At 35.1% G+C, this 17,266-nt stretch overlaps 1 protein-coding gene across 1 annotated transcript; it reads left to right on the plus strand.

Annotated features, from left to right (window-relative positions):
* Positions 1 to 11,483: 11,483 nt before the first annotated feature.
* Positions 11,484 to 15,004, plus strand: LOC113280337. Its single transcript, XM_026528978.1, has 8 exons — positions 11,484 to 12,557; positions 12,717 to 13,028; positions 13,305 to 13,522; positions 13,690 to 13,773; positions 13,831 to 14,154; positions 14,232 to 14,331; positions 14,413 to 14,479; positions 14,577 to 15,004. Exons 1-8 carry the CDS (start codon positions 11,484 to 11,486, stop codon positions 15,002 to 15,004), a joined length of 2,607 nt encoding a protein of 868 aa, XP_026384763.1.
* Positions 15,005 to 17,266: the final 2,262 nt, after the last annotated feature.

Consider the following 17,266-nt stretch of genomic DNA (forward strand, 5'->3'; position numbering starts at 1 on the left):
AAATCCATTGGATAAATAAACTTTTCAACTTCTATGAGAACATCCTCGATCACACCACGAGGAATTTTAACGGACCTATAACCTAACCGAAGTGTCATCTGGGTAGGTTTTATCTCACCAAGTCATAGATTAAGGTACACATGATATGGTAGTAAGTTCACACTAGCTCCTAAGTCAAGCAACGCTATCTTAACACCGTATTTACCTATTATCCAAGAAATGGTCGGGGACCTAGCACTAGTACAAATCTTTACATTGGCCACACTTAATCACCGTGTCCATAGGCTTTTGGTCATGGATTTTTTTCACTCCAAAAATGTGGCATCAGGTGCCGAGACAAAAAGGTATCCCTATGGCTGCATAAACTTTGAGTGGCTATAAAATATGATTAACCATGGCCATAACTCTAAAACCGTGTCTATATGGTACTCAATATTTTTTTGGTAGTTAAGCATTTTCACTATCACCGTGGCCATAGGATCCTTATAGACACACAATTTAATTATATGTGGCTAAAGTTTACCTTAAAGTCACGTAAATTTTATTATAGTCGTGGCCTTTGTCATCAATTGGACACGCAAAATTCATTTTATCATGGCCAATTCATGAGTTGCGGTCACACTAATTTTTCTCAACCATGGCCATCTCTATCATTTGGACACACGGAAAATAATTTAACATGGCTAATACATGATTTGTAGTCACGTTTAATCTATGGTACCATGGCCATCCATATTTTTGGACACATGATAAACATTTTACATGGCCAATTAATAAGTTATTGCTACTAAAAATTTGTAGCACCGTGGCTAAATTTTTTCGAAAGACACATCAAGTGTGTTGAATGTAGCTATTGTTCACCTTTTGGATACATCAAGTGTTTTCAATGTAGCTATTGTTCACCTTTTGGACACATCAAGTTTTTTGAATGTAGCTATTGTTCAACTTTTAGACACATCAAGTGTTTTCAATGTAGCTATTGTTCACCTTTTGGACACATCAAGTTTTTTGAATGTAGCTTTTGTTCACCTTTTGGACACATCAAGTGTTTTGAATGTAGCTATTGTTCACCTTTTGGACACATCAAGTGTTTTCAATGTAGCTATTCAAAAATCACCTAAATAACCATCCATAAAAAATTAATGAAGACTACAATTAGAATTGTACCAAAATAATTTCATTTCACAATATAATAAACATCTCAATATGATAATTGTGCAGTAACCTTGAGAAAACAAACTTTCAAAGAGAGACTTAAAAGTTTAAACATCCAAATCCTATAGTCCACGACTATTTCTATTAATAATTAGGATGCAGTCTTGAGTCTCTTGCTGGATCTCCGAGACTTTAGTTCCCCGCTCTTCATATATGAAGGTTTCTTATTCTTTGTCTTCTTAGTGTTTGGGTCAGAATCATATTCATCGTTTGGGTCAGAATCATGTTCACCGGGGTCTGAAAGTGGATGGCCCTGCAGCAAGCCAGTGGATGTATAATTAAGGGAAAAAACCATGTTAACAGTTATATGGTCAGGATGCAGAAGGTAATAAACATGTATAGTAAAGCAACTTACACTAGAGAAAGAGATCACAAACTCTTTAGGCCAAGCTACTATAGATTTTTCAGCATCCTCTACTGTTTTGAGATGAGTAGATGGGACTGGCAAACAATGATTCTTTAATATCGACTTTTCAACCGTCACTCTGACACAATCATCCCGGAGTGGATCTCCATGAACCTTCTGACCTGGCACTGATGGAAGAACTGAAACCCATGCAATGATATTTCTCAGTGAAGCATGAGCCAGTTTGCATTTACCAATCTGCAAAACATAAATTTTATATTGACATCAACAGATTCAAATCTCAAAATGCTTAAATGCCTGTGAAAAGGACATACCGTTGAAAGTTCAGTTTTGTCTTTCGATTGAGAATTGTCTGGTGAACTAAGGGGTAGATGCTCAGATGCAGGAGACTTTTGTTTGTATTTTCCAGACTACAAAAATATACGCTATATTAACATCAACAAAAAATGGAACTCTCAAAGCACTATATATTTTAAATACCTGCAAAAGAAACATACCATTTGGAGTTCAGAACTATCTTTCGATCCCGTAGACTGAGATACATTTTCAGATTCAGGGTCATTTCTATTTGTATTAGATTCATTCCTTTCAGTCGGAGAAATGCTTGTAACAGGGAATTCAAGCATAAGAGACTTCTCTCTAATAGGAGATTCTATATAGTGCAGTTGACATATTAGATACTGCAGAATTATTAGGAAATACATACTTAATCAAAATTACTTGGATGATGTTAAACATACCCGTGCCTTTTTGCTTTTGATTTTCTTTTTCAATATGCCTTGAGATTTTAGCTGAGACATTAAGCTGCTCATCATTTCTTCTTGTGCCTTCATTGCTGCCTTCATTTCCTTCATTTCTGCATCCTTCCTATCTCTCTCCATTTGGTTCGCGCGTCTTTCATCTTCCAGTTGTTTCTTCAGTTCAATGTGCTCCTTGGATGCTCCTTTCCGTGGCAGGTGCCAGTACGTTGTTGGAGTCACTCCCTTGCCTATACATCTTACACGCCCAGCATGTTCTTCCCCAAACACAAGGGTGATAGAATCATTGCCTGGTTGTTTTCTCAAAGTTCCATCTTCCAGCTGCTTATCAAAATCCTCCTGCACAAAAAAGAATTAAGGGATTAGAAGTGATAATCAATTAAATCAAAATTATTTTCACATTTACTCAAGCACAAAACAAATAGCTAGATAGTTTCAGTCGTCTTACAAGCTGAGCTGCTTTTTCCCTAACATCATCGTCATCGTATTCTCCATTTTTGTTTTGATGTGCCTTCCTCCATAGTAAAGACCGTGAAGGATTTTCATCTTCAAGGATCTCTTTCTCATTAATCTAGTAATTATAAAATACACAAGAAGAAAAATTAGATAGATAATACTATAATTTAAACTGGAAATAATAATAATTTTGTATAACAAACTGGACTTACTAATTTTTCCAACAGCCCTGCATACCCTGCTTCCCGTCCTGTGGTTATATTTGTGGTTCTTACGCGCCTTAGCTCCCCTAATGGACAACTCCTGAGCATACAGATTTAAAGAATTTCATTCATAAAAAAGTTAGACTAATTAATGAAATTAATATCAATATTTCCAAACTAAAACGTGCAATATACAACCTTGCATTTATCAGACAACCTCCACTTTACGAACTTGTCCCATTGTTCTTGGTTCACAATGACACGATATTGTTTAGGAACAGTATTTAGTTTAGCAGGTTTACCCAAATTGGGCACTATGAACTTTACATACAACTTTCTTCTGAAGTTGCGCAAATGTTCCCCAAAATATTTCATAATTTGTCTTCTCATAGTCTCCTCAATTTCATAAAACCGCTGCCAAAATATGGAGATGTTAACGGCAGGTAACAAATTAATAACAAATATAGTATTAAAAATCAATATAGATCAGCATATACATACCAATAGTTCGTGCCATAACTTATCCCTCATCACTGAATTCACTTCCTTCCACTTCAAGTGCCTTAGACCAACGTCTCGACGTACCAATACACCCATGTAACTAGCAATTTCAGCTTTATATTTCCCCTTAAATCGACCAAAATTATCAAATTCTATCACATGCTTCTCGCCGTCAAAATTTTTCTTTAGCTTCTTCAATCTTGTTAAACCTCGAACATTATTCTCCTTAGACTCTACTGTATTGTTTGGAGCTCCTGTGTCTTTTTATAGTTCAAAAACCCAAAATAAGAGTAAACATGGTGTAAGAGTGTACTCATATTTTTTAAGTCCAAAGCAAACAAAAACAGACAAGCTAGTATAGCATTACCAGGCTGTTCAGGACTTTCAGTCGATTCATCATCAGAACTGGAGCTATCACCATCGGAACCGGTGCGACTACCATCGGAATCTTCGTCTTCATCCTCTGACTCTCCTAAATTCTGCAAGGCTTGAGCCTCCAGGGCTGCAGTCTCATTTTCAGCATACTCATCATCATCATACTCTGGCTCCCAACTCGAATTCTCTTGTGTAGTCATATAGGAAACTGCATATACATGTATATGATTCAATCAAATAAGGTCTGAATTCTTTTCAATCAAAAGTCAAAAGTTATTAAGCTAGACACAAGCAAAATTAAATAACAGTCAATTAACATGGTCTTGATTATGTCAGTACTAACATGGTCTTGATTAGTATGATTAGATGCAAGAGCAGGATGCCGTCTCAGAATTGTTAAAAGATATAACAATTAAAAAATTATTAATCGCTGAGGTTTTTACTAGAGCATTGAAAGAACTCAAGCAAGACTCCAGTTCAAACATACACAATTATGTAAACCTACCAAGTTCCCTAAAAACAAACGACGGATGCCGATCTCCGACATAATTATAATCCCATTATACAAAATGTCAATGACTCGGGAGTATACACGACATGGAAGCTTACTGACCAGCTAAAGTTGATGAAAATGAGATAAAAATGTGATTTCTAGTGGTTTCAGGGAGAACCACAGAAGTTTAAACTATTGGTTTGCAATGTGAAAAACATTCATCAGAATAGACAAAAAAAACCAAGGAATAACATTCAATTGACCTAGCTCTGACATAATTATAATCCCATTATACAAAACGTCAATGACACGGGAGTATACACGACAGAGAATGTGGCCAGCTAAATGAGATAAGAATGTGATGTCGAGTGGTTTCAGGGAGAACCACAGAAGCTTAAACTATTGTTTGCAGTGTGAAAAACATTAATCAGATTCATCGGAAAAGAAAGAAAAAAACATAAAAGAATAGCATTTCCATAACCATAGAAGACTGAGTTGTTATCCAGCCACTATGCAACTTAGAATACAATCTGCATAAAGATCCTAAGCATAACATAGGAAAAGCTTAAACATGCATGCACACCATTGTTCTTCTTAATAAGAAATAAACAGGTGCATAAACCCTGCTTTCAATGAATCAAAAATTAAGAATTAGGGTTTGAGTCAAAACTTAACCTTTGAATCAATTGGGTCTGATTCAAAAATTAAGGTTTGAATCAATTAGGGTTTGAATAACTAAGCTTTTTAGACGAAAGAAAGATTGAGAACAGGATATACCTTTATAAGATTTAGCCATGCAATTCCTCAACACCATACGGCCCTTTATAAAGTCGCACAGATTGAATAATCCCGCCGAAAATATTTTGCGTTTCATTTTCATCCCGCTCAAAATTATTTAGGGTGAACTGAAAAATCGATTGAGTTTGGTCTACGATTTCCTTTTTTCGGAAAAATCTCCTAAGAAAATACCATTTGATTTTGATCCTACGGTAGACCTAAAAATATTTCCAAACTTTAGAAATCCGATTTCCCTTTTTACTCTAACAAATCTCAATGTTTCCCTGATTTTAAGCCTAGAACTTTATCCCCTTTTTACTCTGCTTAGGTTTCTCTAGTTCTCTCCGCTCTGTAACTCTGGTTTAGGAGGAAAGATAAAACGAACAGAATTTTGAGGTGTTACATAGCGTAAGATAAGAGGTTCTTCCCTATTAATCTAACTATTGGTTGGGCTTGTGATAAATATATTCACCGTTAGATTTACTATGGACATCCTATTCGATGCATTTTGAAATAACATAAGTAAAATCGTAATGGAGGGCTGGAGTGGAGTGTTAGCTTAAACCATGTAATTGACTGGGCTGGACATAAATGTGGCATAAATTTTTTCATTATTTTTCATTTTTTACTTAAATTTTTTTTCATTTTTTCCTTTTTTTTTTTTTACTTTTTTTTTATTACATAATCAAAATTTAGTTACATAATCAAGACTCGACACTTCACCTGAAATATTGATCGATTCGGAACGAGTTCGAGTAAAACTGATGAAAATGGAACTTCGTCCTTTGGAATCGAGACACGGAAAAATTTAGTTATTACATAATCAAAATTTAGTTATTACATAATAAAAATTTAGTTATTACATGATCAAAATTTAGTTACATAATCAAGACTCGACACTTCACCTGAAATATTGATCGATTCGAACGAGTTCGAGTAAAACTGATGAAAACGGAACTTCGTCCTTTGGAATCGAGACACGAAAAATTTAGTTATTACATAATCATAATTTAGTTATTACATAATCAAAATTTAGTTATTACATGATCAAAATTTAGTTACATAATCAAGACTCGACACTTCACCTGAAATATTGATCGATTCGGAACGAGTTCGAGTAAAACTGATGAAAACGGAACTTCGTCCTTTGGAATCGAGACACGACAAAATTTAGTTATTACATAATCATAATTTAGTTATTACATAATCAAAATTTAGTTATTACATGATCAAAATTTAGTTACATAATCAAGACTCGACACTTCACCTGAAATATTGATCGATTCGGAACGAGTTCGAGTAAAACTGATGAAAACGGAACTTCGTCCTTTGGAATCGAGACACGAAAATTTAGTTATTACATAATCAAATTTAGTTATTACATAATCAAAATTTAGTTATTACATGATCAAAATTTAGTTACATAATCAAGACTCGACACTTCACCTGAAATATTGATCGATTCGGAACGAGTTCGAGTAAAACTGATGAAAACGGAACTTCGTCCTTTGGAATCGAGACACGGAAAATTTAGTTATTACATAATCATAATTTAGTTATTACATAATCAAAATTTAGTTATTACATGATCAAAATTTAGTTACATAATCAAGACTCGACACTTCACCTGAAATATTGATCGATTCGGAACGAGTTCGAGTAAAACTGATGAAAACGGAACTTCGTCCTTTGGAATCGAGACACGAAAATTTAGTTATTACATAATCAAATTTAGTTATTACATAATCAAAATTTAGTTATTACATGATCAAAATTTAGTTACATAATCAAGACTCGACACTTCACCTGAAATATTGATCGATTCGGAACGAGTTCGAGTAAAACTGATGAAAACGGAACTTCGTCCTTTGGAATCGAGACACGACAAAATTTAGTTATTACATAATCATAATTTAGTTATTACATAATCAAAATTTAGTTATACATGATCAAAATTTAGTTACATAATCAAGACTCGACACTTCACCTGAAATATTGATCGATTCGGAACGAGTTCGAGTAAAACTGATGAAAACGGAACTTCGTCCTTTGGAATCGAGACGACAAAATTTAGTTATTACATAATCATAATTTAGTTATTACATAATCAAAATTTAGTTTTACATGATCAAAATTTAGTTACATAATCAAGACTCGACACTTCACCTGAAATATTGATCGATTCGGAACGAGTTCGAGTAAAACTGATGAAAACGGAACTTCGTCCTTTGGAATCGAGACACGGAAAAATTTAGTTATTACATAATCAAATTTAGTTATTACATAATCAAAATTTAGTTATTACATGATCAAAATTTAGTTACATAATCAAGACTCGACACTTCACCTGAAATATTGATCGATTCGGAACGAGTTCGAGTAAAACTGATGAAAACGGAACTTCGTCCTTTGGAATCGAGACACGGAAAAATTTAGTTATTACATAATCAAATTTAGTTATTACATAATAAAATTTAGTTATACATGATCAAAATTTAGTTACATAATCAAGACTCGACACTTCACCTGAAATATTGATCGATTCGGAACGAGTTCGAGTAAAACTGATGAAAACGGAACTTCGTCCTTTGGAATCGAGACGACAAAATTTAGTTATTACATAATCAAATTTAGTTATTACATAATAAAATTTAGTTATTACATGATCAAAATTTAGTTACATAATCAAGACTCGACACTTCACCTGAAATATTGATCGATTCGAACGAGTTCGAGTAAAACTGATGAAAACGGAACTTCGTCCTTTGGAATCGAGACACGACAAAATTTAGTTATTACATAATCATAATTTAGTTATTACATAATCAAAATTTAGTTATTACATGATCAAAATTTAGTTACATAATCAAGACTCGACACTTCACCTGAAATATTGATCGATTCGGAACGAGTTCGAGTAAAACTGATGAAAACGGAACTTCGTCCTTTGGAATCGAGACACGGAAAAATTTAGTTATTACATAATCAAATTTAGTTATTACATAATCAAAATTTAGTTATTACATGATCAAAATTTAGTTACATAATCAAGACTCGACACTTCACCTGAAATATTGATCGATTCGGAACGAGTTCGAGTAAAACTGATGAAAACGGAACTTCGTCCTTTGGAATCGAGACACGAAAAAAAATTAGTTATTACATAATCAAATTTAGTTATTACATAATCAAAATTTAGTTATTACATGATCAAAATTTAGTTACATAATCAAGACTCGACACTTCACCTGAAATATTGATCGATTCGGAACGAGTTCGAGTAAAACTGATGAAAACGGAACTTCGTCCTTTGGAATCGAGACACGGAAAAATTTAGTTATTACATAATCAATTTAGTTATTACATGATCAAATTTAGTTACATAATCAAGACTCGACACTTCACCTGAAATATTGATCGATTCGGAACGAGTTCGAGTAAAACTGATGAAAACGGAACTTCGTCCTTTGGAATCGAGACACGACAAAATTTAGTTATTACATAATCATAATTTAGTTATTACATAATCAAAATTTAGTTATACATGATCAAAATTTAGTTACATAATCAAGACTCGACACTTCACCTGAAATATTGATCGATTCGGAACGAGTTCGAGTAAAACTGATGAAAACGGAACTTCGTCCTTTGGAATCGAGACACAAAATTTAGTTATTACATAATCATAATTTAGTTATTACATAATCAAAATTTAGTTATACATGATCAAAATTTAGTTACATAATCAAGACTCGACACTTCACCTGAAATATTGATCGATTCGGAACGAGTTCGAGTAAAACTGATGAAAACGGAACTTCGTCCTTTGGAATCGAGACACGGAAAAATTTAGTTATTACATAATCATAATTTAGTTATTACATAATCAAGACTCGACACTTCACCTGAAATATTGATCGATTCGGAACGAGTTCGAGTACTAATTTAATTTAATCGATAATTTATAATTTAATTTTAATTGAATAATTTATAATTAACTATAATTTAATTTTAATTAAATTTGTGTGGGGAAATAATTTAACTTTAAAAAAAAAAGACAACACATGCTCGGTTTTGATGTTAACAATGTAAATGGGTATCTTCTCAAACAGGCATGTACGCCTATCAGTTCATCCCTAAATCTCTAAATCACTTCATCCATATCTCTCTATCTTAAGGAAAAAAATTCTCCAACTGATATTCTGGCAGAAAATAAGGGGATTTTTAGGGAAGATTTAGTCTTCAATTTTGGAATATTTCTGCACCTCCTAGGATGAAAATCTGATGAAATCAAGAATATTGAGAACATCTAGCGGTAATAATCCCAGTCAATTATTTTTTTATTTGAACCCTAACCTTTTTATTTTGGGGTTGAAATCAAAAGAAATAACTTTTGGGCGGGATTATTGCCCCTTGATGTTTTAGAATATCTATAGATTCAACCCTAAAATCAGTCTGATTTACTCCCATCTTAGGTATGTTGTAGCATTCATTCTTAGATTGCTGAAATTCTCATTATACTAGATGATTTTTGCGTAGTAATAAGTGTTACTATGTTAGCTTTTTGAATTTTGTTGTAACCCATTGCACTCTGTGTTAGCTTCATCTGGTTCCCTTGATGTTAGTCAACATTGATGCTCTCTGAATTTGTTAGTCCTGACAATCTCTTTTGAGCAACCAGGTACTTGTGAGGCTGAAATACAAACCAAGGAGGGGGTAAGAAGGAGCATCACAATATGTGGTAGTGCCTAAACCCAGTTTATACTGGAGGTATCATTCTCAAACCTTAAAGTTATTATCTCTGATAATTATCATGATAGCTTGTTGAACTGTAACCTCATTGTAATTTAGTTAAACCTCTGAACTTTTCATGCTCTGTCTTGAATGATATACCCCATGTTTGCCTGAAATGTTGTTAACTCCTGCAACATATAGAATCTGTTGAGTAAAGTTTGTGTCTGAAGTTTGTGCACTAAAATTCTTTTTCGCTGCACTAAAGTTTGTGTCTATTTTTTTCCTGCAACATATAGAATCTGTGCTCACTACTGCTTTGTTGTTCAGTACATCATGTTGAATCTGTGAGCATGTTTCATAGAACTTATCTGGTGATGTTATCCTATTAGAGGGACTAGTAAAATGGGTAGCTAAATGGGTGATGTATTGTAGCTGAATGGGTGATGTTTCATTCAATCTGGTGATGTTTCATAAAACTAAATGGTTGATGTTATCCTATTTGTTTTTGAATCTGTAGCTAAATGGGTGATGTATTGTAGGTACATGTATTTGTTTTCAATCTGTTTCAGGGGTGTCATTATTCTTCAGTGAAAGCATTGAGTTTCCAGTTCCATGAGAGACAGATTTAGTGATTTGCTTTATGTATAATACTATCGTGCAGTTTCGAGCATTTTCAGTTAAGACCTTTGGAAGAATTTGAAAATTTGCAATGATAAAATTCTTAACTTTTTGCAACAGTTGCCTGGGATTTGTTGTTTCTGGATCTAATTTCTACTAAATCAGCACTTTGAGACGAGGAGAGAAAAGCCAGAAAAGGAAGGCATTTTTTTAAAGAATCACTAAAACTGACTCAAAGTTACTTATAGGTATGTTTTTCAAGCCTTGATGTACTATGCACCAGTGTTAAGTACTTCGTATTTTTTTTCTCATTGTCATTGTGCAATCATTCTTCATGAACATTAGAGCTCTTTCTCGACAGATGTGACTTCACATCTGTCTAAAGAAGAAGATTTGAGCTCCCAGAGATATAAAAGTTGCCAACTATGTCAATTATAGAACTAGGGACATACTACTTATGATCTGATATTTCTAAGTTAATCAATTAGAGTACTTATTTGAAATGACATTTTGATTTCTAAGTTAATCAATTAGAGCACAGATCAGTGTTTACTCTAATTTAACAAACACACTGACCCTAGAGCTGCTGCAATTCATTCTCGCGAAATCTCCCAACTGCGGCTGACATACAGACCCTTCAGTATGTGTTATTCCAAAACTTGAAATGACTCCATTTACTGAAAGTACTAGACCAATTTTCCTGAGTTAATACTGGATGTCTGATTATGGGTTTGTGTGGCATGATTATCGGTTTGTATGAGGGAAATTGCATATTGCCTGTTTCATCTGTTATTACCATGTTTGTCCATATAAATTTTTTATGTTTCAAATGGTGCTGAATTTATTGGTAATTTCAAGACTTGTATGTCTAAATTGTCAAGTTAGGGGATAACTATTATTTTGAAATGAAACATATTTATTAGTTAATGCTAAGCTTGTATTTCTGAATTGATTTATCAGTTTTTGCTTTCATTGGAGTGCAACTGATGGATCTACTGGTCTCTTTGCGTTTCAGAATGGATAAATCCTGGATGAGTACTGATAGAACGAAGAAACGTTATAGAGAAGGAGTTGCGGCGTTTCTGCGGTATGCTGTCAACCATCTCAAGGAGGAGGGTGAGACATATGATGAATTTCTTATGTTGTGTCCGTGTACAAATTGTTTAAATCTCTGTGCATGCTCCGTTGGCGACGTAGAAGATCATTTATTCGTAAATGGAATCGATCAAACGTATACTATTTGGAATAAGCATGGGGAAAAGGATGAGGCAATAACTAGTAGTAAGCCAGTTAACGTCAACAATGGTATGCACGCTGAATTTGAAATGGGAACTCCCACTGATGCTCCAGACGAAGATTTTGGAATGGGAACTCCCACTGATGCTCCAGACACTATAGATATGATGCAGGCTGCAGAAGAGTTCGCAGATGACCCTATAAAGTTTAAAAAGTTACTTGAAAATGCTGAAAAGCCCTTATACGAAGGATGTCCCAACTTCACAAAGTTGTCTGCAATTGTGCAGTTGTTTAAGTTGAAGAGTAAGCACGGTGCATCAGACATGTTTTTTAATGAATTGTTACCCTTGTTAAAGGACATGCTTCCCAAAGAAGGTAATTTAATGGCGAGGAGTACATATCAGGCAAAAAAAATATTGAAATCAATGGGTTCAGGGTACACAAAGATACATGCATGTATCAACAACTGCATTCTTTATTGGAATGAGTACAAGGATGAAAAAGTGTGTCCTACTTGTAAAGCACCCAGATGGAAAGTTGACAGGGATGGTAAAGTTTACGAGAATGTTCCAGCAAAGGTATTGTGGTACTTCGACATCATCCCAAGATTTCAGCGGCTGTTTCAATCGAAGCACACAGCAAAAGATTTGATATGGCACGATACCACTAGAAACAAAGACGGTGTTTTACGTCATCCGGCAGACTCACATGCTTGGAGAGAGATAGATAACAATTTCCCAGAAATTAAAGGTGATCCAAGAAATCTGCGGTTAGCTGTTTCGGCTGATGGAGTTGATGTAAACACAGGCACCAAACATCACAGTGTATGGCCAGTTTTGGTTGTGATTTACAACCTTCCACCGGGGCTGTGTATGAAGAGAAAGTTCATCATGTTGTCGTTACTTATAGATGGTGCGCCAGGAAACAACATCGATGTCTTTTTAGAACCTCTTGTTAAAGATTTTCAATTCTTATTTGAGAAGGGAAAGAGAACATGGGATGCATATGCCCAAGAAATGTTTACTCTACGTGCAGTTGTTTTGTGGACGATAAACGATTATCCTGCTCTTGGTACACTATGTGGTTGTCGCTACGCTGGATATCATGGTTGTGTGGTGTGTCGTAAAAAAACGCACAGTATTAGGCTTCATGACTCAAACAAGAATGTTTATGTTGGTTATAGAAGATTTTTACCCTATGAGCATCCGTTCAGAAGGCAGAAGGGGGCATTTGGCGGAAAACAAGAGTGGGAGACTGCTCCAGAACCAATGACCGGGGAAGAAATATATGAGGAGGTAAAATGTATAAAGAATTCATGGGGAAAGAAGGGGACGAATACTCAAGGGGAAGACGTGCAGGCTACACCTGGAAAAGGTGGAAAGATGAAGCGCATCGGAAAAACGAAAATTGAGCGCATCAGAAAAATATCAAAAGAAGTCGATAGGTCAGGTGAGGAAGAGGAAGGCAGGGAAACCACTTACTGGAGCAAGTACAACATATGGCAGCGACTACTTAGATATTGGCGCTATAATGATGTCCAACATTGTATTGATTTCATGCATGTCGAAAAGAATGTGGGACAAAGTCTTGTTGGAACGTTGCTGCACAACGGGAATACAAAAGATGGATTAAACGCCAGAAAGGATTTGGTGCGTTTGGGGTTAAAATCGGAGTTACACCCTAAGACAGATGACAAAGGAACGATACTTCCCGCAGCATGTTATACATTAACTACGGAAGAAAAAGACATATTCTTGGAGACACTATCCGAGTTAAGAGTTCCAGAAGGGTATTGTTCGGATTTTTCCACCCTTGTGAACCTAAAAGAGCGTAAGCTGATCGGACTCAAATCACATGATTACCATATGCTTATGCAACATTTTTGCCCGTCGCTATTCGATCAATTATGCCTACACCTGTGAGATATGCTATTATCAGGTTTTGTTTCTTTTTCAGATCAATATCTGCCAAAGAAATCATGGTGGAAGAGCTAGATAAATTGCAAGAGGATCTCTGTGTGACGTTATGCTTACTAGAGAAGTATTTTCTTCCATCCTTCTTTGACATCATGATTCATTTAACTGTACATCTTACCAGGGAAGTGAAGTTATGCGGTCCGGTTTGCTTTCGATGGATGTATCCTTTCGAAAGGTGTATGAAGGTTATAAAGGGGCATGTGCGAAACAAGAATCAACCTTGTGGATGCATTGCCGAAGAGAATGTTGCAGAAGAGACGATTGAGATATATTGTGAGTACCATAAAAGCATCAGGACAATTGGTATTCCACTAGATAGGCATAATACATCTCAGGAGGGAGAACCGTTATCAGCTGAAGAGCCGTGTATAGTTACCCCTGAACAGTTGAGACAAGCACATTTCTATGTAATGCAGAACACGCCTGAAATTGAGCCTTACATAGAGTAAGTATTAATTTGTTTTTTTTTCCTGTTTTTTTTTTGTACAAAGTATAATAACATTTGGTTATTGTACATACCAGCCGACACAAGCTATATTTGGAAACTAACTATTCTACTAAAAAGCGAGCATGGCTAGAGAAAGAGCACTCTAACACTTTTGGCGCTTGGTTAAAAAATGAGGTAATAGGTCATAGAAAAAGTGTCTTGTTTGATGTGTTATATTCCTTTAAACTCAAGGTTCATCCTAATAATGAATTTCAGGTTGAAAAAGAGTTGGCAGACGACAGAGAAAGTATCTCAGAGAACTTAAGACGGCCCGCACTACGAGGTAACGAAATACACTGTATATCGCATCAATGGATATCTATTCCGCACAAGATCCCGTGATGGTAGAATTCACCAGAATAGTGGGGTTAGCGTTGCAGCAAATGACATGCACATATCTAGAGATGATGATGTTACATATGGTAAAGCCTCTTATTATGGTGTCTTGCAAGAGATATGGGAGTTAGATTACTGTGAAAGAAAAGTTCATCTGTTCAAGTGCAATTGGGTTGATAATAAACATGGGGTCAAAAGAGATGCTCTTGGATACAAGATTGTTGACCTTACTATGTTGGGATACAAAAATGATCCTTTTATTTTAGCCTCACAAGCTAAGCAGGTATTTTATGTCAAAGACCAGTTAGATAAGAAAAAGTCTATTGTTTTTGTGACACCTCCCAAAAATTATAGAGATGACGATGGCAACGATGAGGAATTCAGTACAGTAATCTTTTCTGCGAATGATAATATCTTGCCGTCTGTAGATCCACAAGACTTGGGTAAAGAATCCCGAAATGATTACTTCTGAACTGACTGCCGAGGTTTACTTATACGCAAGCCAAAATGACACACTCCCGCAGGTACATCGCTTTATTTCCTTTAATCTGTGGTTATTCGGTTAGTGACATGATATTGAAAGAACGATAAAGATGGAACTTATGTTTAATCCTGTTCCTTAGCATGCTTTCTGTATGTTTGCGTGCTTTATTCTTTGTAAAATGAATAACATCATTTTATCCGTGTCTCATATGGAACTTCAATTGAAATTTCTACTACTGTACTTTACAACTTGCTACTCTGGTCACTTTTAAATAGATATCCAAGAGAATGAGAGTTGGTATGTTTTTGTCCTATTGCTTGAATATATTTATGGGCACATGCACTATAACTACATGTTGTACTTGTATTTCAGAAATCTTTTATACACTTCATAACATTACTCAAAGCATATGGTGAAATTGAATTCCAAGTACCCAAATTAGATTCGTAACCCTGTAGATATATGATGGAAACTCCAGTTCATTAACCACAAAAAAAAAAATTTAAAATGATGGTGCTAAAGGTCTTATGGTTCTCAATTTTATGGTGAAAGCATTTGGGGGCGGACTGATGCTTTTTCCTAAGTGAATTGCATGGAGCGGTTCACTTGCTTGTGTGAGGAGTTTGTATTGTGTAGCCTGTGAAGAATAGTGAATTTTAATCTCATTTTCCTTGTTCCAATTTAATCCTCAACCGTTTTGAATACCATACTTGACAGGGTTTTTCCCATATCTTGTGAAAGTCCTCTTTGTAAGAAGTCTTGACCACAATTTATGTTGAGTTGGGCTGACACCTTGTATTAATTGTTGTGCCCTCGTTCTTTCTTCCTTGTTTTTTTTGAACTCAGAACCCTATTTTCCTGTTGCAGGTTCGTTGTGACTATTCAACACTCTACATTGTCCCTGAGCTTTGACGAAGTCATTTTTATGCCATCAGATGCCTCTATAAGTTTGACACTCTAATTGTAGGACACGAACTCTGCATCTAAAACATCAAGAATTTGATTATGGGATTGTTTTGTCTTGTTATATAAAGAGCAAAAGAAATGCATTCCTACTGCAATCGTAGTTTTGGAGTGGCTGGCTCCAAAATCAATTTGATGTAATATTTTTGTTTTTTTCTTTTGGAAAGAGGTAAATAAAAAATATTGGTTGTAGATCTAAATTTTTTCATTAAATATATTGGCTAAAAATATAAAGCTTTTGTGAATTGATAAGTTAAACAGGTTTGGTTGGTCTCACAGATGGCTCCTGTCGTTTGCAGTCCCTTCTAGATTTGTATGAAAAGTTTAAGATATGGTTTCCTATTTTGGATTTTGGCATGGTTATATATCGGGAATTTTGGGAGAAAGTAACACAACAGAACTCCACTATACATGTTTTATTTTCACAAAACACCCGGCTGCACCCGCTGTATTGCAATTACCTTGGAAGCCACAATCACTTGTAATGTATCCTTCTATACACCAGAGCTTGAGGTTTCTTTATTGCAGTGAACATGCATAAACATTACCCTAGCATATGTTTCTTGAAAATTAAGCATACTAGGAGCATTTGGCCTAGAAAAGACTCGGTAACAACCATGGCTAGTACTTTAAAAGTTAAAATTCAATCTCATGTGTCTAATGGATCCGACGCTATGTTCACAATTTTTTTTTCGTGTAGCCATATCATAATCCTCCCAAAAAAAAAATATGGAGTAACCATATGTCAATCTTTTGTCATGTTTGATATAATGTGTCAATTCCTTAGTATATGCGTGTCTAATAAACCAGATATTATGGACACATAAACAAACCAATGTGGCTAAATAAATCCTCTTTCCGTCACAGTCTAAAAGGTGTGTCTATTGTCATCCGACACTTTTGACACATACAAAATTATTTAATGTGGCCATATACGCATCTATGGCTACATGTGATTGGATTAAACTGAAAACCATGACCAAACGATACCCTATGGATACAGTTGATGGGTTTAGGAATAAACCCATGACTAAATGGTGCACTATGGCTACATGGTAAAAAAAAATGTGGCTATAGTTATACTGATGACCAATAGCCACACAAATAACCTGAAACGTGGCTGGACTGTACACTAAAAAACGTGGCCTATGTGAAGGTTTGTACTAGTGTAGGGTCTATATACTTAGGAGTAGTGGTATTCTGAACAATAGAACTCACCTGACTAGCTAAAAAGGCTTTCTTATGGACAATAAGCTTTCGCTTTCGCGTAAACATATCCTTGAGAAA

Source organism: Papaver somniferum, chromosome 5, assembly GCF_003573695.1.
Source record: "Papaver somniferum cultivar HN1 chromosome 5, ASM357369v1, whole genome shotgun sequence".
NCBI classification, from domain to species: domain Eukaryota; kingdom Viridiplantae; phylum Streptophyta; class Magnoliopsida; order Ranunculales; family Papaveraceae; genus Papaver; species Papaver somniferum.